The sequence below is a fragment of the Saccopteryx bilineata genome, chromosome 8 (genome assembly GCF_036850765.1).
Source record: "Saccopteryx bilineata isolate mSacBil1 chromosome 8, mSacBil1_pri_phased_curated, whole genome shotgun sequence".
Classification (NCBI taxonomy): domain Eukaryota; kingdom Metazoa; phylum Chordata; class Mammalia; order Chiroptera; family Emballonuridae; genus Saccopteryx; species Saccopteryx bilineata.
In genome coordinates, this window is record NC_089497.1 from 80,865,809 (window position 1) to 80,893,534 (window position 27,726).

The 27,726-nt window shown below is 34.4% G+C and overlaps 1 protein-coding gene across 5 annotated transcripts in view; it reads right to left on the minus strand.

Annotated features, from left to right (window-relative positions):
* The window catches only part of NAALADL2 (N-acetylated alpha-linked acidic dipeptidase like 2), a 1,182,199-nt gene that overhangs the window by 1,012,586 nt on the left and 141,887 nt on the right, over positions 1–27,726 (minus strand). Inside the window, exon 1 of one of the 5 annotated variants that reach the window (XM_066241012.1) lies at positions 9,013–9,092. The exons of the other annotated variants lie outside the window; for them this stretch is intronic. Within the exon in view, the coding sequence (XP_066097109.1) occupies positions 9,013–9,073 (61 nt within the window). The 5' untranslated portion in view covers positions 9,074–9,092. Of the gene's footprint in view, positions 1–9,012; positions 9,093–27,726 lie in introns of those variants that run through there. 5 annotated transcript variants of the gene reach the window in all.

Genomic DNA, 27,726 nt, shown 5'->3' on the forward strand with positions numbered 1-27,726 from the left:
TGTGGAAGTAGAGACTTGGGAAGGAAATTAGGTTTAGATGAGATCATCAGAGAGGTGCTCTAATGGCAGGATAAGCAACCTTATTAAGAAGAAGAGACTTGAGAGCTCTCTCTCCATCCTTGATGTGAAAAGATAGCAAGAAGGCAGGTAGCTGCCAGCAAATCAAGCAGCATGCTCTCACCAATACTCAGCAATGCTGGCACCCTGACCTTGGACTTCTAGACTCTAAGTCTGTGAGAAATAATGTCTGTTATTTAAGCTACTCAGTATACAGTGTTTTATTATAGTAGTCTAAGCTAAGATATCCACCTTGAATAATACTTATTTGTTCAATTAAATGTTTATATCAGTATGGACTCATTGATGTTTATTATTCTATAGGATAAAATCCAATATTAATTGTTTTGTCATTTAAATTGTGTTAGCTTCCGCCATTAGGAGCTTCCTCTGTTTGGCTCATGTGTTTTTTCTTTCTCTCTTATTTTTTTCAACCGCCATCTTTTTTGAGCATTTTCTTAGATTTTCTCACTACAAGATGTTTTAGGTTCATCTTATATTTATCTTAACCCATCTGGAATCAACCAATTGTCCAAGGAGTTCTTGTTCCTTATGTCACAGAATGATATTTAGACACTAGGATGTCAAGGTAGCATGTCTCCCAGTATTACCCCTGAAGATATTTTTTTTCTTTTTTTTCTTATCAAGTGAGAGGCAGGGAGGCAGAGAGACAGACTCCTGCATGCATCTGGACTGGGATCATCCAGGAACCCCTGTCTGGGGCTGATGCTCTGCTCATCTGGGGCTGCTGTTGTGTTACTTGAAAACTGAGCTATTTTAGAGCCTGAGGTAAGGCCATGGAGCCATCCTCAGCAACCAGGGCCAACCTGCTCATTCAAGCCTTGGCTGTGGCAGGGGAAGAGAGAGAGAAAAGAGGGTAGGGGTTGAGAAGCAGACGATCGCTTCTCCTGTGTGCCCTGACTGGGAATCACACCCAGGACTTCCACATGCTAAGCCATGCTCTACTACTGAGCCAACTGGCCAGAGCAAATATTCATTAATTAAAAAGGGAAAGATAGTAATTTTACAATAGAGAATTTTACACATCTGCTTTACAAAGTGATCAGGTTAATATCACCAGCAGGAAGACGTACTGACATTAAAACCCCTTTATATGATGCATGGAGAATACAGTATCATTTCTTGTTTAAAAAATGTACCACTTCATTTCAATCATGACAAAAATCAAATAAATCTAAACTGAAGGACTTCATTTAAAATAACTGATAAAAAGTCCTGGCTGGAGAACTCCAGTTGTCTTGGAGCACAGAGGTTGCCAGTTCAATTCCCCAGTCGAAGCACATACAGGAGCAGTTGCATGTACCTGTCTCTCTCTCTCCCAGCCTCTCAAAAAATGAATAAACAAACGAACAAACAAAAACTGATAAGCACTTTTCAAAAAGTGTTAAGTTTGTGAAGGAAAAGGAAATACTAAGGAATTTTACACACTAAAAAGGTTAAGGTGAAATAACTAAATGTGATGTGGAACCTGAGATAGTATCTTGGAATAGAAAAGAAAAACATTAGAAGGAAATAAATAGAGCTGTACCTTAAGTAACTGTGTTTTAAAAATGTTACCTTTAAACTTCCAAAAATTGTACTGTGGCTATAAACATTGTTAATATTAGACAAGGTGGGATTTGGAGGTATATAAAAACTTTGTCATATTTTGGCACTTTTCATCAAGTGTATAATTACTTCAAAATAAAAAATTAAGTAAACAAAGATAATTTATGTTATTAGTAAGAGAAAACCTTATTTTACTAGATACTTTCTTCCACCACAAAGAAAAGAATGGAACATTTATTAATAAATGAATAGCACACTGGAAGGTACCAAATCATACCTAAACATTCTGAATGCAAACATTTTTGTCCCACCAAACATATATTCTGACCCCGAAAATTCTGAGAACATAATTTCTAAAAGGAATAGTTTTCATGAATACTTATAATAAAATTTTGCTGTATTTGAATTTTTTAAAGTTGGATCAAATTATTTTAAGCAGATTGCCTGAAACACTTTAACAAGACAGGTGGACCAGGAATGGTAAATAGATAGAAATTATGCTAAAAATACCACATATAATAAATAATATGGATAAGTTAATGAAAGTGAAACTAAAGTACAACTTTATAATTAACTAGTTATATTACTAATTATATAATAATTAATATCTTATTGATATAAACATGCTTCTTAAATAAATGGAAACAGGCATATTGTGAAATCAGCTTTTCCATACTTAATAGTTATTAGTATAGCATATTTGATTTTATGTTAAAAAAAGTGGGATGATTATGAAAGCATATCAACTATAATAATTATCTCTAATCAGAATAATATTTAGCATGTGGTTATTCAAAATAGATCATTCATTTATGACTGGATATAATAATTTAACAATATGAGCCTGCAGAAGATAATTAATATGATTACAGAATTATTTAATATGCTTAATAATTATCTAATGTGATTTTATTTATTTATTTATTTATTTGTTTGTTTTTCTGAAGTGAGAAGCAGGGAGGCAGAGAGACAGACTCCGGCATGCGACCAACTGGGATCCACTCGGCATGCCCACTAGGGGGTGATGATCTGCCCATCTGGGGTGTTGTTCCCTTGCAACTAGAGCCATCCTCAGTGCCTGAGTCAGCAGCCATGGAGCCATTCTCAGTGCCCGGGCCAACTTTGTTCCAATGGAGCCTCGGCTGCGGGAGGAGAAGAGACAGAGAGGAAGGAGAGGGGAAAGGTGGAGAAGCAGATGGGTGCTTCTCCTGTGTGCCATGGCAGGGAATCAAACCCACAACTTCCACACGCCAGGCTGATGCTCTACCGCTTAGCCAACTGGTCAGTCTAATGTGATTTTAATGCAATAAAATATAAAACTAGAAAAAAGTTTATTATGAATCTGAAATATGTAATATCTTATTTATAGAAATTATAACATTATTTTGAAAACTTAATACTAAAATTTTACTTTCCTCAGCTTGGGCTTCATGAGTCAATAGCTTTAGTTCTTACATTTCCCAGCTTAAGTAAGGGTAACATGTCTTAGTTATAACTTTTTATCACACTAAAAATATTAATATTATAATAACTTAAAAATGGTGACACAAAAAACTTGGTATTTTCCATTAATTTACCACAAAATAAAAATTAACTCAATTGGTATATATAGAGAATAAAAGGAAAAGGCAATTGGTAGATATAGAGAAAAAAAAGAAGAAGGCCATTTATTGAGTACTAGTTTTATTGATATATTTTTGTATTAATCATTGGTATTGGTACAATTTAGTATTTCATTTGGTTTAATCTTTGAACAAGAACCCAATCAGTAAAATAATTATCTCTTTTTTTCAGACAGGAATCTAAGTGTGAAAGAGTTTAACTGACTAGCCAAGTGGCACAGCTAGTGAATGACTGGAGTTGGAGTCAGTTGTCTCCAAAGCCCACCAGAAGCCAGAGCTTGTATCTCTGTATCTCTGGCAGCTGTCCTATATACACGTGTTACTTGTTAATAAGATGCCCAGGCACAGGGTGGAGACAATATTAGTGAAACACAGCTAACTAGGAAAAGTGTTTCCTTCCTGGAATATTCAGAATGAACCTATTTCTGTTTACTGTTTTGTTTTGAAACTTTGTTTGCACAGGAAAATAGAGAAAGATGATCTGGGATAGCTGAATAATCCACCAGAACACTTGCAGACGAAAGTACTGTATTTTTCACTCCATAAGACACACCTGACCATAAGACACACCTAGGCGCTTTTTTTGTTATATATATATATATATATATATATATATATATATATTAATTTTAATGCAGTGACATTGATAATTCAGGGTACATATGTTCAGAGAAAACATCTCCAGATTATTTTGACATTTGATTATGTTGCATATCCCTCACATAAAGTCAAATTGTCTTCCGTCACCTTCTATCTGGTTTACACCTAGGGTTTTAAGGAGGAAAATAAAGAAAAAAATATTCTGAACCAAATGGTGTGTTAAAATATTTAATAAAATACTGTATATTTTGCTCCATAAGATGCACGGTCATTCCCCCCTCCACTTTTTTGGGAAAAAAAGTGCATCTTATGGAGCGAAATATATGGTATTTATATCAACAACACAGCAGTGACAGCTGGTTTTGCTTACGATGGGTCTAAAAATTCATTATGTTTTGTTGGTGAAGTGCTAGTCAGTAAGACAAGTTGAAAATAGTTTTATGGGGTTTTACAAAGCTCTTCAAACCAATAAGTCATATTATATTTCATCCAGTCTATCACATCATTGATTATCATATTAGTTAATGGCAGATTTAAGGTATCATCAATTGGAAGATGCATCCTAATTTTAGGAATATTGAAATATAGAAATATATGCATCATAGAGACCATGAAGTATCATAGATGTGTTTTAATGTCAAAATACATTGAAATACTTTGAAAAAAAACACAATGACTGGATTATCATGTACAAACCATTAGTCTTTCATTCCAAATATTTTCATAAACAATCCTTCCAGCAAACAGAGTGATGAGAGACATGAGAGATTAATAATGCTGCACACAGGAAGCCCCAGGGAATAGCAGCAACAGGGAAAGAGAAATACATAACTCTGAATTTGTACTGATTATGAAGTGTACCGTTGCCAACAATTAACCTTATCATATGTTATTGCATCTAAAATTTTTCTATCCTGGGCCTCATTCATATGAACATTGATAGCCATTAAGTTGCACAAAATTAACAAGGGGAAGAAAGGTTGTGAAAACTAGAGAAGGAAGAGTGAGTATAATATTATCCATTTGCATGAAATTGCTCAAAGAACTAATCAGATAAACAGCAAATACCTACATCTTTTAGGTGACTTGCCCTTATAGGGTTACCTGGGATTACAATGAACCATTTAGCTATTGCAGCCTTAAGGCATTCATGTATTGACAATTTACAGAAGTTTTCTTAACCTAATTTGTTCTGCTATTCCTAAGGAGGGGAAAAAAATCCAGTTACTTAGCAACTGCAAGGTCACATTTTATCTTGAAGCTGCAGAGCTTTTTCGAAATTAGGGGGGAGAAAAAAGTGCACCATAGCTAACATTCTGTCCTCATTGGGTGACATTTTTCATGGTCAGGTAGAGAATACCCTGCAAACACCTTTGTGTTCACATTGCCCCACCCTCAATGACAGCATTTTGCATTGATTGTCTTAGTTTATTTTTTTTCTTTTATGGAAAATGACGGAATTACCAATATCAAATATAGATATAAAGAAATTGTCAAAAAGAGGCTACAAAGAGTGTAGTTCATCACAGTTGACCTTTGTTATTTCTGTGAGAAGAGAAATTGGTAGACAATTGCCAATTGTTATACTAGGAAAATAAACATCCTGTCAAGTGTCAGTGGCTAGAAAGTCAATTTCCAGCCCTAATAGAAGATAGCTGTAAGCCTGTCCTCAGAAGAATAGATTTTTCAGAAAGCACCAAGTTAAAAAAACACCTTTTAACAATTTAATTCGAAAATCACTCTAAAGGCTGTGGTTCTTGCAGCTTATATACTTGGGCCTACATAATAAAGGGCACTTGTCAGATTTTCCCCACTCTTCTGCCATGCCTGAGGTACGATTGACTTTAAAAGAACTCAGGAATAAGAAAATGGACAGGAAAATAACATATAACAAGGTACATTAGGTATCTTTTTCTTAAAATGACTGAAACCCAAATGTAAGTAACTTAACAGTAAGAAGGGAGAGAAACCCTCATGACCCTGACTTCCCGGAACTCCTAGCTCCGTTTCCACCCTTAAGGCTGGGAGACAACCCTGTTCTGCCCGGTTCTCTTTCCCAGCATGGCACCTGGGATCTTTACTGAAGCAGTGAGCTGGGCAACATTATGAGTCACCCCTTTTGTCTCCCATCTCTCGTGAATAGCTCCCCTTCATGGCCTGATGCCAAATGTCGTGAGTGCTGTTGCTTCATATGCTGTGGATTTATTTATGTCAAGCAGGAGGGTAAGTTCCAGTTTGTATTACTCTATCGTAACCAAAGTACAGGTCTCTTCCTTTCCCTTAACATTTCACTCCACAAAAAGCTGTGACTGATTGTCCCTGCCTGTGCTCTAGTCTCTCACGGACAGCCACTATGTCTAAACAAAGAGAACAACATAATTAGAAAAAAACTGAGCCACGCATCCAAACCTCAGGACATTTATTCTTTTTGTTCTTTTGCCAGTATCAGGAAAAAAGCAAAACTATTTGCTAGATGAACAAAACTAATAGCCACCAGAATCCACTTCAGAAAACATGTTTTCATCTTTAAACATGACGATTGAGGGTGGCAATTCCATTTCGGTCTCATTCACAGTTTCTTGCCTTCTGCCTTTCCGAGGCACATTCTGTGTGTGTGCCGAGGTGCCGCCAGAGGGAACACTAAGGTGAGCAGGTGCCAGGGCAGCCCTGACGGCTCCTATTCCACAGCGCTTCCTTGGCCCGAAGCTTTCCAGTCTCGTAAAAGAACTCAAAGCCCCGGTCTCCTCTGCTCCACACATGGCTCTGGGGCAGGTTTGGCTTAGAATGGAATTATTGATTTTGGACCTATCTTTCATATATCTCATTTTAAATATTAAAAAAAAAAGAAGGCGGCAAGGGGAGGGTCAAACCACGTGTCAGAGGGGAACTGACTAGCAAACCTGATATTGCTGAGGTGTTGAATAATGAATGAAGTGTGAACCGAGGTTCTCATACACTCTCCACTGCCCCAAAGAGTGCCGTCCTACCTGCACTGCGGAGCTAGATGTTAACTCCACCTCTGAATGTGGAATTTTATTTCCTGATCTTTGTAAACCAAATATATTACCCATCCCTCAGTGAATAAAACTTATTGGTTATTTTATTATCTTTGTTGTTTATCCTTCAGTCCCTAACCCAAAGCCAGGAAATTCCTATTCCTCATCACTAGTTCACTCATAAAAACCATACATAATAATCTGTCAAACATTTTATAAAATAATGTTGAATGAGAAAAATAATAAATTTCTATATAAGAATGAGCAAGTATTATTTTAAAATATATGCTGTACATACCTACAAAGACCATGCCAAAATATTAATATATATATATTATATATATATTTTATATATATATTTTATTGAGAGGCCGGGATGCAGGGAGAAAACTCCTGAATGTGCCCTAACCAGAATCCACTCAGCAAGCCCTTTATAGGGTGATGTTCTGCCCATCTGGGTTTGTTGCTCCGTTGCTCGGCAACTGAGCTATTATAGCACCTGAGGCAGAGCCATGGTGCCATCCTCAGCACCCAGGGACAACTTGCCTCAATGAGCCATGGATGAGGGAGGGGTAGAGAGAGATAGAGACAGAAGAGGAGAAGTAGTGGAGAAACGGTTGGTTGTTTCTTCTTTGTGCCCTGACCAAGAATTGAACCTAGGACTTCCACATGCCAAGTGGACACCCTACCATTGAGCAGACCGACCAGGGCCTATATACATTCTAAAAATCTGTGTTACCAATTTATGCGTAATTTTTACTTTAATCTTCATACTTTTTTTGTATTTTTCTAATTTGTGAGAATTAGCATGTTTTACTTAAAGTTTTCCTTAAAACCATTCTCTAAAAAATTCTCCTGATAAAAATCTTCCCTGATTAACCCAATTAAATAAAATGTTATTACTTTATTTGAAGTATGTATTGAATAATGTATTGCTAATATTATGATACATTCTATATGTGATTATTTCCACCTAATTACATATTTATAGGCAGAAAATGTGTTTTTATTCTTTTAATTTTCTAATTAACTTGCTCACTTAAAATAACCAAATGATTTAAAATTGTGCATTTCTTGCTTGTAAATCTTGAAGAAGAGTCAACTAATAAATAAAGCTGACATCTATTGAGGTAACACTCTGTGTTAAGTTTTCTTCTAGGCCATTCTACATGTTCTCTCTTCATAGAATTATCTTTTTATAATTTTCATTTTCTTAGCGTGAAACTCAAATGTCAGGGTAAATCAATTACTGAAGGTTTCACAGTTAGGAAGTAATAGAACTAGTATTCGAAACCACTTAGGTGTCCCCATAACCTGTGCTCTGAGCTACCATTTAATCAATAGGTTTCATTTTCAGCAATATTAAAAATCTCTGTGGAAAAGGGATGATGAAGGGCATTATTCAGGTTGGGTAATATTTCTCAGAAGAATAATGTAAGTATCTGCCTCAAAGCACTGTTTTAAAAATTAAATAAATATCTGATCATGACTTAGCATGAGTGCCTGGTAAATAGAGAGTGTTTTATAAATGCTAAATAATATTAATATTGTTACTTCTATGTGTTAGCTATTGTTAATTTAGTTAGGCTGAAGCAGCTAAAGGCTAAGCAGACTTTTTTTTAAGAGTAAGTGTAAACTGAGGACAACGTCCACTCTAAGGAAACTGGTTTATTGTAGGGCTTTTCTACAAAGCTTTCCTGTATCCTTGAAGGTTGCTGTGGCCATTTCTTTTTGTGATTCCTCTATTCTTGACAACCAGAGGTTTTTGTGTTACATTTTATTTTGAAATAAATGGATGCTGCCATAAGATTATGAATTGGTTGTCATGATCAAAAGAGACATACATATTTTTAACCTTGTTCCATTATTAAATAAAAACATTAGAAAACCAGGTTCAAATCTTGCTGGTTTTAGTAAATAGTTCAAATTATAACACAAAAGTAAAAGAAATATAGGGAATTTTAAGTTAACTTCAGACTCCACCATTTACAAAAACAAGGGCTTACTTTTCTGGTAGCTACTATGATCTTACTAGAAATTTCTCCTCCATCTCTCTTTCTTTTTCAGATCCTCAGATATATTACTTGCATAAGTTTCCTCAGATACAGCTCACTTTGAAAGTAATTTTCTAAGACTTAGTGAAAAAAAGATATTCTATAGCCACCCACCTGTTTCTTGAGTCATGGTTGATAGATGACTTCCAAAATGTTTTTTACACAGCACTGACATTTCGAAGATACTGCCTGGCTGGGTGGCTAGTCTGAATTGTTTATCTGGCATGCCTAATTTCTTTTGTCCTAGTTTTCTGCAGTGACTTATTATGTCCTTGAGCTCTAAAACTACTTTGATTTATTTAGACCTTGGGGCTTGGGGGAAGTCTCTTTAAACAAAAAATGAGAGTAATGCCTATAATGGTGCATGGTGATGGGAAGCAAATCCTTGACTCTCTGGCATTTATTTGAGTAATACAGTGGTTCCTCCGCTGTCGTGGGGGCTAGTTCCAGAACCACCGCAATAGGCAAAAATCCGCGAAGTAGTGACCTTACATTTATTTTATTATATATATATATATAAAGGGTTTATAAACCCTTCCCACATGCATAAACCTTTCCCACACTTATTTTGCTTATTTTACCACAAAAGTAATTGAAATAATAAATATATAAAAATACCTATATACTACAAAATCCCACCATATAGTGAAAAATCTGCAAGACTAAATCAGATATATACAATTTCAAAATCTGCGATATAGTAAGACTGTGATAAGTGAACTGCGATATGGCAAGGGACGATTTTAACTCCTCCTCCAGGTAAACTAGAAAGATATTCCAGAACCTTTCATGAACTTACATAAAACTAGCAAGAGAAGTGGTCAATGGTTGCAAAATGAAAGGATGACAGAGAAAATTCATTTGTTTCAGACCAAACCAAACCCTACTTCTGTCTTTTGAAAAGAGATAATTGGTGTGAATGAGACATATATTACCCAGTGCTGGGAAAACAGTTAATACTATTTAAAACACTCTCTTACACATACCATTAAGCCTTCCTTCATAGTAACACTGTGATGTCAAATAGTGTTCTCAGAGTCTTGGTCAACTGTGAAAGGCCTGGCTCTTTACACAGGGAGTTTTCTATTAGAATAGTGCCCCCTATCAATCTTCCTTTTATTTTGTTCACCTAAGAATAAATTGAAGCACATTCTATACAACATATCCAAAATGCAATTTTATTTATGCTATTAACACTATTAATGTTTTGCTTTTGAAGACCAATAGTACAATATGTTCATAGATGCCATCATAGAAAAGGCAAGCACTAGGTTAAATATTTAGCAGTGAGTAATATTCATAGGTAACTGTATAAGTGTATATATATATATACAACAAGAGAAAGGGGGGCCTCCTTAGCAGACAGAACTGTGGGAAATTTTGAGAACATTTTGAAATGTTAGTACAAATGGGCTAGCCCGTTTTGGAAGCTACACATGACAAGGTTCAAATCACATACTAGATATCTCGTTTCCCAAAAGGCTTCTCAGCATCTCTTTCTACCATCCAATAAGTATATGGTCAAATAATCAAAGGTACATTAGAAAAAAGTCATCAGATCTCAGTACAACCAATAGTTTCTTCTTAGGTAAGCCACTTCATTGTTTTTGTTTGTTTCATTTTAAAGAGTTTAAATTACTCATCTATGAAATAAATGTGCTGCTGTCCAGAACATTTATAATCTATTCCAGTGCTAGTGTTCTGTGATACTAAGGTTTCATCCTATGCACTAGAAAAGTAATTATGCTGAAACAAAATATCATAAATTGTCAAATAAATAGTAAATAAGTTTCCAGTTATTCAGATTGAGTGATAAAAATTGTCTATACTTGCTAGGCACAAAGAATTACGAGTCATTTCTGTAAAATGTTTATCTTAATACCACTCATTTTTACAAAAGAATTCATAAAAATTTTAAATAAAAACTCCCCAATAGTAACTCAAACAAAATTATTTAAGAAAAAAGACAAAACATCACAAAGAAAGCAACAAAATCATGATACTAGAATTTGAGATAAGTGATTAATGAAGTTCTCAAATTCTGTATTGTTTACTATTATTGCAAAACAAATTACTCTAAAATTTAGCAACTTAAAACACCAAACATATTATATTATCTCTGTGTGTTAAGAATCAGAGTATGGCTTAGCTGGGGGTTTCTGGTTCAAGGTCCCTTATGAGGTTACAAGTCTGGTTGGTATTTGGGGCTGTCATCTTCTCTGAAGCATGACTGGGGTTGGTTCTGTGTCCAAACCCATCACATGCTTTCTAGCAATATTCAGTACTTTGCAAGCTGTTGGACTGAGGACCTCTGTTCCTCACTAGCTATTAGTTAGAGATCTCACTCGATGACTCAGTAAAAACATATTAATAAAAAATAGCATTAGCAGATAGTGTTGCTTTGCTAATTCACACCCATTCCCAGACCCTTCTAAAATTTCACTATAGGGATGAGGTCAGCTGAAATATTAGCAAATTGATATAAACATCTGACACAGTTCTGGCCAGTGAGACACAACATTCATTTATTGGTGAAAGGTAAGAAATTTTGCTATTCTCATAAAGAGGGTAGATGTCCCTAGAACATAATTGCAATGTTTGAACTTGTGGCAAACATTTGTGACTATAAATGAAATGGCCAAGAGAATTTTAAAGAGAATGTTTCTACCTTAATGGCACCTATCAGACCCCCAGATCTTGTTAATTGAAACAAAGAAAGGAAGGAAGAAGGAAGGGAAAGGAAGGGAAGGGAAGGGAAGGGAAGGGAAGGAAAGGAAAGGAAAGGAAAGGAAAGGAAAGGAAAGGAAAGGAAAGGAAAGGAAAGGAAAGGAAAGGAAAGGAAAGGAAAGGAAAGGGAGGAAGGAAGGAGAGAGGGAGGGAGTGAAAAAAGGAAGGAAGGAAGGAGAAAGAGAAAGAAAGAAAGAAAGAAAGAAAGAAAGAAAGAAAGAAAGAAAGAAAGAAAGAAAGAAGGAAGGAAGGAAGGAAGGAAGGAAGGAAGGAAGGAAGGAAGGAAGGAAGGAAGGAAGGAAGGAAGGAAGGAAGGAGGAAGGAAGAAAAAAAGGGAGGAAGGGAGGAAGAAAAGGGAGGAATGAAGGGAGGGAAGGATGGGGGAGGGAAGGAGGGAGGAGGACAGGAAAGATGGAGAGAGGGAGAGATAAAGGAAAGAAAGGAATTTATGTAAGACATAAGAAGGATTCTTTCGGCTATTTGCAGTAGAAAGCATTCCTGATACCCCAGGAATGAAAGGAGAGGAGGGAAAAGAGAAACAGAAACATTTTTTTATTCAGATTGTTTAATAATTTTCTTGAGATATGTTCTAGTATGAAATTAACAAAACTGCAAATCATGTGAATGTGATTGATGCAAGGAAGATGGGATGTGTGAAAATTTAATCAATGGATCCACAATATTAGTGAATAAATGTGTATTGACTCATATAGAAGATTGACAGGTAGATACAAAATTTGGATATATATGTATCCTTTTTAAGGTTTCTCACTTAAAATGACTCTTTCAATAAATCAACAAGTGTCAGTCCTAAAATAATTAATTAAAAGAACTTCTACTTTACTCTAGAAAATAAATCAGTCAAAATGTCACTAAGATTCAAATCAATGCTAGAATATAAACATTATGTTTACTGCCACCTGTATCTCTGGCATTCAGCCTGTCAGACCTTCCTGAAACTGTGTGTGCCAAGCAGGCCATGGACTTCGCTGCTGGCCAGGGTCTGCTTGACAAACTCAAATTTTTCTCCAGAAGATCTCAAGGCCTAAAATTAAACTTGGAAGAGGTGATGCCATTTGGTTTTAGATCAAAGCAGTGTTCTCAAAAACAGTCTACCTGAAGGCAGTTTATGTCCACATTTGAAGAAGATGTCCAAGAACCCAGCCATTATAAAACATATTCTGAAGCCCTTTTGATTGCTGCTGACCTTTGTGTCATTTCGATAGGACCCACTTCCTAATTAGGTCTACACACAGAGCTCGTGTATTTCTCAGAAGCTTCCTGAAGTACTATATCTCAGATAATTCATCATATGCATATTTTGAGTATGGTTGAAAAATTTTCCCTAGTATCTAAAATTGCATTTCCTGATACATATTAGATTAATTACTTGCCACTTCATTGGTAGGTCTGAACATGATCAATTCCCTCTGAAATATGATTCAATAATCTATATTTTCAGAATGAACATAACCATTGGCCATGTGTCATGTATTTCATAGATTTAAAAACATAAAATTGTTATCAAATTGGTTTGACACTTGTAACACAGTCAGATATGCTGATTTTAAATGAAAACATTCAAGTAATCAAGTGTCTCTATGTGTACCACTCTCTGCTTCCAAAATTATTTTGAATTTTATTTTTGTGAAATTATATTTTAAATCATTAATTAAATAGTAAATTTAGGTTAATAAGTCACAAATGAGTATCTGGGAAAAATGCTTAAATTAGAACATAAGTCCCAGATATGCCATTTACTAACTCTAAAACCATGGACAATACACTTATTTTTCTGATTTAATATCTAAATAATATGATACTTTTCCAATTGAACTATAATTTATTATTTCCATTCAAATGCATTACTCTATCCCAAGGAATGCTTTAGATGATGATGTAACAAACTTCCTTAATGTAAGGTTTTAGTAAGAAAAGTCAACATATCTTAGCAATCAAAAAATATAGTAATGATAATTATAGCTGATATTTACATAGCCCTTTTATTTCTTAGAAATTTTTTATGAATTTTAATGTACTATCTCATTAAATACTTTTAATATAGTTATACTCTTATCATTCCTAATTTGCAGATGAGAAAGCTGAGAAACATAAAATTTAAAAATTTGTTCCGAGTTATAAACTAATAAAGACATGATCTATATCTATATTTATACCTATGTCTAAAACTATAGATACATAATGTGCATATTTATATCAGTCAAGAAACACACTGCATTTACTAGACCAGTAACATTAGTCTTTTGAAATGTATCAGTATGCTTTAAAAATTGTTTTTAAAATCTTGCTGAACTTTTTAAAAATGTTAACCCTGTGTGTGATATATTTACTTTCTAGATATGAAAATATACTCCATTCCTGAGAGACTCACAAGACAATTTTTAGACATGGTCTTGAGTTATACACTTCTGTATACAAAAGCCTATAATTTTGATGTGTTTAAAAACACTGAGGGGCAGTGGTAAGCAAAAAAGTCTTATATTAAATTCTGAGTATATAATCTTACCTTGTCCCTAAATTATAAACGAGATTTGAGTGCTAACTTTCTATAGGCTCAAGAACCATAGACTTGGGCAGCTGTCACAGAAACTTAACTCATTTGGTAGGGTTAGCTCAGAAATGAAAAGTTAGGAAAGATTATTGGACTTACAATTCTGGATAGTATCAGAAAACAAACAAAATAAAGATGTGGAATAACACACAAGTCACTAAATTTTTTTCAAAGTTTTTTGATATCCTTGGTGCCTGTATATTTTTAATCTTAGAGCTCTGCTGCTCCATCATAGAGGCAAAGCAACCTTGATTATAAATACAAGGGGGGAAAACATGGGACCAAATTTTTTCTTTCAGGAGAAAAACTGGAGTAATTTTAATGTTGCTTTTTAGAGCATAGTCAACTATCAGACATCTCTCTTTACCTTTATCAAGCTATTCATTAGTGTGGCATCATAAATTTACTTAATCTAATAAAAGCTCTGTTTACTAGAGTAAAACATTATAACTTTCCCTTCCTTCCTTCCTTCCTTCCTTCCTTCCTTCCTTCCTTCCTTCCTTCCTTCCTTCCTTCCTTCCTTCCTTCCTCCCTCCCTTCCTCCCTTCCAACCTATCTCCTTCTTTCTTTCCTTCACTCCTTCCTTCCTTTATTCCCTTTGTTCTTTATTAAATTTATCTAGAATTTATCATATAACTAGATCAAAAATTTTCAGAAAGAACAAAAAAAATAGCATTTCAACCCTGGTCAGTAGGCTCAGTGGTAGAGCATTGTTCTGGCATGTGAATGTCCTGGGTTTGATTCCTGGTCAGGGCACACAGAAAGAATGACCATCTGCTTCTCCACCCCTCCCACTCTCACTTTCTCTCTCTCTTCTCCTGCAGCCATGGCTCAATTGGAGTGAGTTGGCCCTGGGCTCTGAGGATGACTCCATGTACTTTACCTCAGGCTCTAAGAAGAGCTTTGTTGCTGAGCAATGGAGCAATGCCCCAGATGGGAAGACCATCTCCCCCTAGTGCAGGGGTTGGGAACCCTTTTGGCTGAGAAAGCCATGAACGCCACATAGTTTAAAATGTAATTCCATGAGAGCCATACAATGACCCATGTACATTACGCATTATCCAATAAAAATTTGGTGTTGTCCCGGAGGACAGCTGTGATTGGCTCCAGCCACCCACAGCCATGAACATGAGCGGTAGGATATGAATGGATTGTAATACATGAGAATGTTTTATATTTTTAACGTTATTATTTTTTTATTAAAGATTTCTCTGCAAGCCAGATGCAGCCATCAAAAGAGTCACATCTAGCTCGTGAGCCATAAATTCCTGACCCCTGCCCTAGTGGGCTTGCCAGGTGGATCCCAGTCAGATTGTATGAGTCAGTCTTTCTCTCTGCCTCCACTCCTTTCATTGAATAAATAAATAAAAAATAAATAAATTTCTTCTGGACACATTTTGTGTATGTAATAAGTAATATTTTCAAATTTAATTTCTTCTAGTCTTGCCTTCATATATTTAATGTTTATGAGTATAAAGTACATGTTCAATTTGAATCCTGTTGTTTACACTTAACATAATCAAATATATGTACATATATGTTTATATATATGAATGTAAATAACATATGTACACACAGAGTAGGGCAAAATAGGTGTACAGTTGTTCATATGAAAGATAATACAATAATCAAAAAATAATAATACAAGAATACACTGTTTCACATACTCACAACTGTAAATCTACTTTTGCCAACTTCTGTATATGCATGTATGTATATGTACATATGTATACACACATATGTATAGGCATGTGAGTGTTTATTTCTTGGCCACTTTAATGATTACATATGTAATATTTCAGCAAGTAAAAAGTGAATGAATTTTGACCTAATTATCCATCTTCATGTTTTCACTCTCAGATATAATACTGAACATTAAGGGGAAGCAGAGTTATTGGGATATTGATTATTTTAAGCTGGATATTATTTTGTTTCTGTTTTCTTTGAGGGGAGAGGATTGTATGGTGTTTTATTTTTTTGTTGGTATTTTGTTTGTTTGTTTTTTTGAGGAATACCATATTGTTTTCCATAGTGGCTTTACCAATTTATATTTATACCAATAATGTACAAGGATTCCCTTTTCTTTACATCCTTAACATTGTTTTTCATTTTTTAAAAAAAATTTTTATAACAACCATTCAAACAGGTGTGAAGGGAAACCTCATTATGGTTTTATTTGCATTTCCCTGATGATGTGTCAATTGAACACCTTTTCATGTTGGTCATTTGTGTGCTGTTTCGGGGAAAGTGTTTATTCAGGTACTCTGTCCATTGGTCCATTATTTAATCATCTTATTCGGTTTGTATGAAATTTTATATATTTTGGATATCAACTCCTTATTATGTATATGATTTGCAAATTTTTTCTCCCATTTTGTGTCTTTTCATTGTGTTGATTTGTTTGCTGTACTGAACTTTTTAGTTTGATGTAGTCACACTTGTTTAGTTTCGCTTCAGTTGCTTGTGCTTTGATGTCATATCAAAAGAAAATCATTGTTGAGAACAATACAAAGAAGGTTGTTCAAGAATATGTTAAGTTTCACATTTTTCTGAATTTTCCTTTTTTCCTATTACTAGTTTCATACCATGTGGTCAGGAAGAATGCTTGTATGATTTTAATAATATTAAATTTGCTATGACTTATCTTGTGGCCTATCACAGGATCTATCTTGGAGAATGTACTATGTGTGCATAAGAATATTTATTCTTCTGCTGTTAGAAGAAACGCTCGGTATAAATCTGCTAGATCCATTTGATCTAAAGTATATTTCAAGTCCAATGTTTCCTTATTGATTTTCTGTCTGGATGATCTATCTGTTGTTGAAAGTGGAGCATTAAAGTCTTCTACTATTATTGTATCGTCATCTATTTTTCCCACCAGAGCTATTAGTATTTGCTTAATATAGCAGTTGCTCCAATTTTGGGTGCATATATCCTTATGATTTCTATATTCTCTTGATGAATTAACCCTTTTATCACTACATAACGGCTTTCTTTGTGTCTTGTTACAGTTTTTGACTTAAGGTCTATTATGTCTGCTGAAGGTATATCCATTCTGTTCTCTTTTGGTTGGCATTTCCATGAAATATCTTTTTCATCTTTTTACTTTAACCCTTACTTTATAAGTGAGTTGTAAGCAGCACACACCTGAGCCTTTTTAAAATTTGTTCAGCCACTCTATGCCTTTTGATTGAATAATTTAATCTACTGACACTTTTAAAAATATTTTTAATTTTTTAAAAATTTTATTCAATTGTTGGGATAACATTAGTTAAAAAATTATATAGGTTTCTGGCATACAATTCTATAACACATCATCTGTATATTGCATTGTGTGTTCACCATCCGAAGTCAAATCTCCTTCCACCACTCATCACCCCTCACTGACCTTCCCCCACCCCTTCCCCTTTCCTCACCCCCATACTGTTACACGTGTCTATGAGTTTTCTTCCCCCTTAATTCCTTCACCTTTTTCACCCAAGCTGAATATTTTTAGGAGACAAAAAACTCAGGAGAAACCTTTGATCTTTTTCCTTACTGCATAAAAGAATTTAGATAGAGAACCTGAGATAGGAAGGCAGATATCATCATAGGTAACTATGAGTTAACTGAGTATGATAGACAGAGAGGAACCCAGCAAGGTTTATTTGATAAAAGTTTTCTTTGTGTACCATTTTTAAGAAAGATTTTATTTATGGATTTTAGAAAAAGGAAGAGTGAAAAGGGGGGAAGTTGCTTCTTGTGTGTGCCTTGGCCAGGCAGCCCCGAGATCTGAACCCCAAACCTGAGCATTGCGGGTTGCTGCTGTATCCACTGAGCCACCACAGGTCAGGCGTCAGTGTGCTGCTTTTAAAGAGAGACTATCAAATATTTGCTTTCTATCTCCATGGGAAATGTCTTCCTTCATTTTGCAGTCCCAAACCACCACATCTCCATTTTCTCAGCTCAAGATGGCATATGACTCTTAACCGCCTGCGTCTGGCCCCCACTTCCATTATTCTCATGGAATTCCTACATGTACATTCAGAATAAATTTGGCTATTTTCTCCTGTTAATCTGTCTCATATTGATTTGATTATTAACCCAGCTAGAAGAATTTAGAAGGGCTAAAGGAAAATAATTTTTTCTCTCCCATACCATATATCACAAAGTTTCACAATACTGTAGGTATATTAAGATCAAGATTCTCATAGTGAGAATATTGAGTCACAATATATCAGATATTTAGGTCATTAATATAGATTCCAAAATGCTAGCAAAAGATTCTCCTGGCTATACTTCATGAGCAATGTATGCCCACAAGTTCTTGCCAGTATTGAGTTTTATATTTTTTGCTCATTTATATTTAAAAAGACACATTCTTTCTGTTGTAATTTGTATTTGTTTGATTGCAAACCAAGTTGAAGAGATTCATATGCTTTTTTCCCCCTGCCTGTATCTTCCTCTTTGTGAATCATCTTTTCATGGACTTTATTTATTAGTTGGGGCACTTGCCAAATTTTTCACTGATATTTTTTAAGACACGGTTAATTTTTATATATAGTAAACCTTTCATAATATACATTAAATATTTTAGTCATTTGGTTATCTTCTACCTCTTAACATTCTCAGTATACAAAATTTATTTTTAGTTTATTTTTCTTTTGCTAATCATTTTTTATAATATATCTGGTTTTAACAGGTATTTCTTTAGCCACCTTACCCCTTCTCTAAACTGAAAGTATATTTCTAAGGCCCTGGCCAATTGGCTCAGTGGTAGAGCATCAGTCCCAGGTTCGATTCCTAGTCAGGGCACACAGGAATAGCCACCATCTGCTTCTCTACCTCCCCCCCTTCTTCTGACTAAAATGAGCAGGTTGGCCCCGGGTGCTAAGGGTGGCCCCATGCCCTCACCTCTGGTACCAAGATAGCTTGGATGCCAAGCAACAACAGAGCAGCAGCCCCAGATAGACAGAACATCAGCCCCAATGGGGGTTGCTGGGTGGATCCCGGTCGGGGCAAATGCAGGAGTCTGCTGCTCCACCTCAATGCCTCTCACTTGATTAAAAAAAAAGTATTATTACATTTTAATTTTTCTACAGTTTTAGTAAAATTTTCGTTGAGATTAAAAGTAATATACAATTTTTAATTTACGCACATACAATAATATTATGCAATGTAAAAATTGCCAAAGATTCCCCACAGATGTAATATGCTGAAATTTATCCATATTTCTTTCAGCTTAATTTTTAACTTATTTAAAAGCATTTAGTACATAATATTTAGATTATATTTCTTATAATTCTGTGGTATAAAAATAATACTGTCTTATATAAAATATATTTCTGTATTAGGACTTTTTTGTTAGATTATCAGAAGTCTCTGGTTAATACTAATATACAATTTTAAGGTTTTTGATATACATTGTATAACAGTTTTCTAAAATGCATATGAATTTATATTCCTTTTAGAAATGTGTGCAATGTAACTATCACTGGTGTATTATATTGCATTTAATTGGTAATTTAATAAGAAAATATGTTATTTTAGCCTGACCAGGCAGTGGCACAGTGAATAAAGTATTGGACTGGGATGCAGAGGACCCAGGTTTGAAACGCCGAGGTTGCCGGCTTGAGTGTGGGTTCACCTGGCTTGATTTGAGCACAGGGTTGTTGGCTTGAGTATGGAATCATAGTCATGACCCCATGGTCGATGGCTTGATTCCAAAGGGCTCTGGCTTGAGTATGAGTCACTAGCTTGAGCAAGAGGTCATTCGCTCTACTGTAGCCCCCCCAACCCCCATCGAGGCACATATAAGAAAGCAATCAATGGACAAGGAAGCTGTCACAACAAAGAATTGATGCTTCTCATCTCTCTCCCTTCCTGTCTGTCTGCCCTTCTGTTTTTTTCTCTCTCTCTCTGTCTCTGTCACAACCACACACAAAATATTCTATTTTACTTGTATTAGAGTTTTTATTTTTGGCAGATTAAAAATATATTTAATTCTTTCATGAAACTATGAATTAAAATTGCAATTTCAAAATAGCCAACCAGTTTTGTAATTCTTCTTTTGTCTATTTGATCAATAATAAATCTAATTCTGTGTGGTTTATTAAATTTTACTAGTTTGACTGTTTTTGTGCCAGTTACATACTATTTTAATTGTTGGTGCTTTGTAAATTCTTTAATATCTGGTAAAACTGGTTTGGTCCTCAGTATTATCATTCCTTTCAGTATTTTCTTTTATAGTCATATGTGCTGGGGGTTTTTGTGCTGTTTTTATTATGTTTTTCAAACCTCTAAATAATTATTGCCATTTGATTGAATTTAAATGTATAAAATTGGTTTTTAAATTTTTATTTAAAGGACCTATACATATCTTGCTAAGTTTATTTATTTCTAAATTATTGGCTTTTCTGTTTTTTTTTTTAAAATAAATTGAGCTTTCTTAACATAAAGATTGCAGAAACAAAAATGATTTTAAATTTATGTGTTATGGATATTATTCTATTCTGGTCAATTAATAATATACCTTTGAACTTTCTAGGAAAATAATATGTTACATGCAAATAATCATACTTTCATGTCTTCTATTCCAATATACATTGTACATTTTTCTTTTATATCCTATTTCCTTAATAAAACCTATAAAACTATGTATATTTATTATTAGTAGTGATAATGGGCACACTCTTTTAATTTTAGTCCTTTTTATGTAATATCTTTACAGATTTAATACTGGCTGAGGCTTTAGTGTGTATCTTAATATACTAAAAACTTATTTTATTATTCTCAACTTTATTGGAAATGGTTACTAACATTAGTTATTTTTCTTTTACAAAATACAAATATTATATTATAAGAGTTATTTATGTTGAAGTTGCCCTTCCATTTCTGGGTACTATTGTAAATGGTTGTATAATGGAATTCATTTACAGTATTTCTAGTTTCTATTTACTAGTATTTTCCCAGTAGTTTAATATTTATAGTTAAAAAAAACATTCACTTATAATAAAAAATATATATATTTTTTAAATTTATGTCTTAGTAGCTCCCAGAGGTGGTATTAGTTAAGTAATAGTCAGAAACCTCCTTTTGAATATCTAAATTCCCCTAGTGATTTTTACATAAAAATATTAATTTTTGCATGATTCTCTTATCTATGTTTACTTAGTAATTATTCACAGAATCAAGATAAAGCAAAAGCAGTTAATATATAACCACACATTACCTGCTGAAGGATGTATAAGCAAACACTATCTGATATTACTTACATTCTAGCAAGGATACTGTGGCATGTAAAGGTTTTCACAACTTTGGTTTCCTTTTCTTAGCCACTCCTTCCCAGGAAAATTAGTGTCAGTCACACTGAGCAATTCATCATTCCCTTAACCACTGTCCTCTTCCACATTTCAGTTTTTATTCATGTCATGTCTACATTCTGAATGTTTTTTCTACATATTCTATACTCCACTCATATTTCTGAATAGGTTATAACTTCAACTAAAGAATGTCTAACATAGAAGAAAAACATTGTGCCTATATGTCTTCTGTTTCATGACTCTACTACAATAGAATATGTCAGAGTCATTGTCCTAGTTTTTATAAACAATGTTCCAGAGAGTATGATACAAATAACATCTTAAGAATAGTCACGATTTCTAGCTCCCTCCTCTATAAGAGGAAACTATGTCCTGGTCTAGAAGGAATAACACTACAGTGGACTTCTCTCTATTCAGTTCTTTTCAGAAACATTAAAGGAAAATAGCATGCCCCTTAACCTGGGCTGCCAGGCCCAGAGAGGCTTACTTTTGCACTTGCAATAAATGAAAAAGAAACTTCTTTCACAGTTGCTTTAGCATTAAGAAGAAGGTTTTTTACAAATTTGACAGAGACTTGTTATATAATCACTTGAATGTTGATCTTAATTAAATAAAGGTATATAAGAAAAACAGAATTATAATACAAAAAAATTTTTTTACAGAATCAATTGAATTCCTAGGAGCTTTCTTTTCTTCTTTCAGAGTAATGCCAGGCAATTAAGTCATGTTTTGCTAATTAGTAACACATTTTTTTAATGGATGAGTTATAGAATAAATCTTTTGTGTCTTCTGGGCCTGAATGTTGAAAACCTGATTTCAGATTTTCCCTTTTCATTCACTAGAAGCAGAGAGACAAGGATGGAGAATAGGAGAAATAAGGGCACACACAGGGCACACAGTGGCAGCCAGGAGGAGAGGAAGCAGAAAACAAATGCAGGCAGTAGAATTAGATCTTAGAAGAAGGCAGATGTAAGTCCCACATCCTTTTGTCTGTCTTTACTTAAAATCCTGAAGAAGAAGAAGAAAAAAGAGGAGTTAATGAGATTATAAGATAGCATGGTTTATAACAAATATTGCTTAATAGACTAGCAGTAGTTTAAAGCATAATTTAGGTTGCCTACTAAAAATTCAAAGTAAAGAAACATCATGCAGAATAGTAACTTCTTAATAGAAATATCTGAAATTTTCTTAAGAAAATTTGGTATGGTGTATGCTGGAAGAGTTTAAGGTTGACAAAAGGAAAAATACTTTGGAATTTAACAAAATTTATCAACTACAAATAAGCCACAAGTTGTGATAGAAATTATAAAACATATTTAAATAGTTATGTGATAGCCTTGCATGGTGTTACAGAATATATTTACTGCTTCTCTGAAAGCTGTACCTAATATACTATAGGAAATAATTACAAAGTTTTTGAAGTTCAAGCCTGAACAAAGAGAATCAAATGATTTTATTGTCATGCAACATTTTGAAACTGATTACACTGTAATAACTTATGGTTTGCAGTGAACCAAGCAAATAATTTGACTCAATTTATATATTTATGCTGATATAATAAACAATCCAAATAGTACCACAATAATAGAGTGTTTTGAAATTTATTACAACAAAACAAACCATATAATTACACAGTTATGCTAATTACTGCTAGACAATAGAACACAGGCAGAAAATAAAAATGTTGGTAAGGCCCTGGTCGGTTGGCTCAGTGGTAGAACATTGGCCTGGCATGCAGGAGTACTGGGTTCGATTCCCAGCCAGGGCACACAGGAGAAGCGCCCATCTGCTTCTCCACCCCTCCCCTTCTCCTTCCTCTCTGTCTCTCTCTTCCCCTCCCGCAGCCAAGGCTCCATTGAAGCAAAGTTGGCCCAGGTGCTGAGGATGGCTCTATGGCTTCTGCCTCAGGCACTAGAATGGCTCCGGTCACAACAGAGCCAAGCCCCAGATGGGCAGAGCATCGCCCCCTGGTGGGCATGCCGGGTGGATCTCGGTCAGGCGCATGCAGGAGTTTGTCTGACTGCCTCCCCATTTCCAACTTCAGAAAAATACAAAAAAAAAAAATGTTGGTAAGCTGGATAAAATAAATGCCCCAAATGATGAGGTTCACTATTTCAGATTCTTCAAATGCAAGGTTTTCTCTTAGGATCTGGTCCTAAAGGAAGGAATTCCATCATTTTCTCTTATATAAGTCGACAATATTGACTACCGTAAAAACAAAAGATAAGTGACTTGGGAAGAAACAAAAATTTGATCAACTTTGAGTGAAGTGAAAGTTTGCTCTTTGAACTGAAAACTAGTACTGAATAAGAGTAGCCACTCTACTATAGTAATTTTAGCAATTTCCTATTTTATTTTTTGACTCTTTGAGTCTATTTTTTTTATCAATTCAGCCCAAACTAGACCTCCAAATATCAGTCTGATTAGTATTATATTGTAATACATGCATCTGAATTGAAATCCAGTGAGCTGATTTGACAATAAAATATCAGCAAAAACAAACTTGGTTCCATATGATATGAGTTAAAATATACTTTATAATTATCATAAATCATAAAAGGAAAAATAACTCTTATACAATGTTACTAACTCAGCCTAAAGTACAGAGTCTTGTAAATGAAACTAGCCAAGTTCCTAAATGATTCATTTTTTATGTTTTCCCTCACCACCAAGCTCTGTGGATGTGAAGTCCTCCCTCACTGGGCCTGCACCATCAGACACTCTCGCCTGAAGTTACACTTTGAAGAATAGACATTCACAGATAATTAGAACATTCTTAAACATCATCATTTTCTTTACATTTGGTCTCACTTAAATATTAACACTGACAATTCAGAGGAGAAAAATGTGTAATGTTGCTAGGTTTCATGAAACTATTTCTGAACATAAAAAACAGTATTTCTTAGACTTAATCCATATTACTACTTTAATATTTTAATTATACGCTATAGTAATTTTAATGTAAACATATGATGTTAGACTATTGTTCCTCTTGCAAGATTTTTAATTTGAAAATTAGTGTTTATATTGCTAAAATTAATTCAAATTGAAGCCTCCAAATGTTGAATTTGTGCACAGGTGTTTATTCTCCCCTGCCCCATATGTCTATTAAAAATACATGCTGGTTTGTAAAAAAGAAGAAATCTTATAGGTGAGCTCAAAAACCAAGAAATGGTGCTATTCACAAGCCAGAAATATCAAAGCTTTTCAAAAGTTGTAGGACTAGGCTAAATAAGGTATTGAGAGTCAATCTTCCAAGCCTCTTTGGAATAAAGTTAGTCTGCCCCAAAATAAGTTAAGTACACCAGTTTGTTTCCCTCAAAAATGCCTTCATTCAAAGAGCTTGGAGGTGAGGCCAGTCAGTTCCTAAACCAACCAGAATCCACACAAATGGACTATTTGTCTTTCTTGTTTTTTAAAAAAATATCTTTAGATTTTATTTATTCATTTTTAGAGAGAGGAGAGAGACAGAGAGAGAGATAAGGGGGGAGGAACAGGAAGCATCAACTCCCCTATGTGCCTTCACCAGGCAAGCCCAGGGTTTCGAACCTGTGATCTCAGTGTTCCAAGTTGATGCTTTATCCACTGCATAACCTCAGGTCAGGCCGTGACTGTCTTCACTGTTGCTGATTGAATCATTTGGACTCAGCTATTCAGGGAAGTATCAATGATCATTTCAAATGCCGGAGTCTATAGCAAGCAAAAACTGGCATGGGGCCGGCCACACACCACACGCAGCACAGGGCCACCGGCGGTGTGACAGAACACCCAGCACTGCGGCATCTTTGCTCCCACACAGCGCATTCATTATGATATTGAGGGAGGAACATCCCAGGAGACCAGTCAGAGCCCAAGGAAACAGTTGCAAAGATAAACTTCGATTTCTGAGTCTGCACACAGTGCTAACTCTGCACCCATTTACTGCATAATTGGAACTAAAAACATGCATTGTGAGGCCAGTACCGCTCCAATCTCTGAGCAGACTTACTGACAAAAGTCGAATGTTTGAGAAGACTCTGCAATGTAAGAGACTACAAAGGAACAGTTTGCTCTATCAGGGCTGCTGGATGCATCTGAAATATTTATACCAACAAAGATAAAAATAAAACTTTTATTCACTGTTAAAATGTAAAAGAATGTTGCATCAAAAAATTAAAACAGACAGTAATAGAAATGATTCAGAATAATATATGACTAGATAATTAATTGCATGAGATAAAACTATGTTTTCCAAATTTAAGATTGGAATGCAGGCAGTGAATAGCAGATTGAATACTACAAAAAGTCACACAAATAACCCAGAAAACAACAAAAAAATTCTTTCAAAAATCACAGGAAAAAACAATGAAAAACTATGATGTAAGAAATTGATTAGAGATCCAGAAGGCATCTAAGATCAAATCTACTTCTAATGGAAATTTCAGAAAAAACAATAAAAAAGCAAAAATCAAAGAAATCCACCCTCTCTAAATTTAAGAATAATCTGAATGTATAGATTTATATCAGTGGTGGTCAACCTGGTCCCTACCGCCCACTAGTGGGCATTCCAGCTTTCATGGTGGGTGGTAGTGGAGCAACCAAAGTATAAATAAAAAGATAGATTTAACTATAGTAAGTTGTTTTATAAAGATTTATTCTGCCAAACAGCGAAAATCCAACATAAAGTACTTGGTAAGTAATTATTATGATATGCTTTAACTTGCTGTAACTCTGCTTTATAAATTTTATAAAGAAAAGTTACTTCCCTACTTTATAAATCACCATTACTGTGGAACCGTGGGCGGTTAGAAAATATTACTACTAACAGAGATACAAAAGTGGGCGGTAGGTATGAAAGGTTGACTACCCCTGATTTATATGGTCAAGTCCCCGTCCCCAAATAAAACAATAAAAAGTAATACATAGGCCTATCATAGTGAAATTTTTAAATTCCAATATGAAAGAAAAATTTCTCCAATTATCTATGGATGAAACAAAAAGCAGAGTTACCTCCAGTTCTGTGTCTCTGTTAGTAAATACCACAAAGCAAGTGAACATTGTCTATAAAGATTTTTGGAGAAAAAAGAGTATTACCTAGGCAAAGTATTTGTGTGTGAAGGCAACAGAGTATGTTTTTAATACCTGCAGAATATGTTAAACACATTTCCATTCAGGATAATTACTTACAGCCATGCTCTAGCTACTTAGGAGATTAAATAATTAAACTAAGAAAATTACCATCATTATACAAAAGTATAAATTGATTGATATTGCAATGACATAAAATGCAAATAGGTCCCAACTGAGTGGCTCAGTGGATAAAGCATCCATCTGGAGCTCCGAAGGTCACAGGTTCAACTCTTGAGCATGTGGGAGAAGCAATCAGTGATTAAACTACTAAATGGAACAACTAAGTGAAACACATTGAGGCCTCTCTCCCTTCCCCTTTCTCTCTCTCACACTTTCTCTCTTCCTCTCTATCTCTCAAATCAATGGGGAAAAAATTTAAATACAAATGATTATTGTTATATATAAATTCTATGCAAATCTCAAAAATAAGTCTTAATAGATGTGAATATTAAAATAATTCAATACAGTGGATCTAGCAATCAAGACTACATAAATAAAACAAAACAAAACAAAATAATACAGGAAGTGAAAGCACAGAAAACTAAAATTTTTACATAGATAATAGATAACCAACACATTCAAAATAGAAAATGACAATGCTCATAACAGCAAAATTGCAGCTGAGAGCATTATTTTCAGTGTTTTGTAATTTCAAACATAAACATAATGTAGAAAAATAACTGAAAAAAGTGAAATATAAAAAGAAAAAATAAGTATTATTACATTTTGTTACAAAACAAAATAGCAAGATTAAATATATTGAGGAAAAGATAGTAGAACTGGCCTGGGTTCTCACTGGGAAATGAACCTGTTAAAGAATCAGCAATGCAAACAAGAAACAAACAGGTACCATGGAAACATGAAATGCCTCATGTCCTTAAATATATTCAAAGCAAATTTTTGTCACTACTTAGTTGATGTAATAATTGTAAATGTTGATGAAAATAAAATTTTCAGAGTCACAGAAAAATTTAGACCTTATTTTGAAGACTTTAAGTTTAATACAAGCTCCTTGAAAGAAATGTTCTTATTAGATTTATTTTTGCAATTTTCCAGAAAGTAGGTAGCACATGCTAAGCACTCAAGTGTTTGAGAGGTTGAATTAAAACCCATTATAAT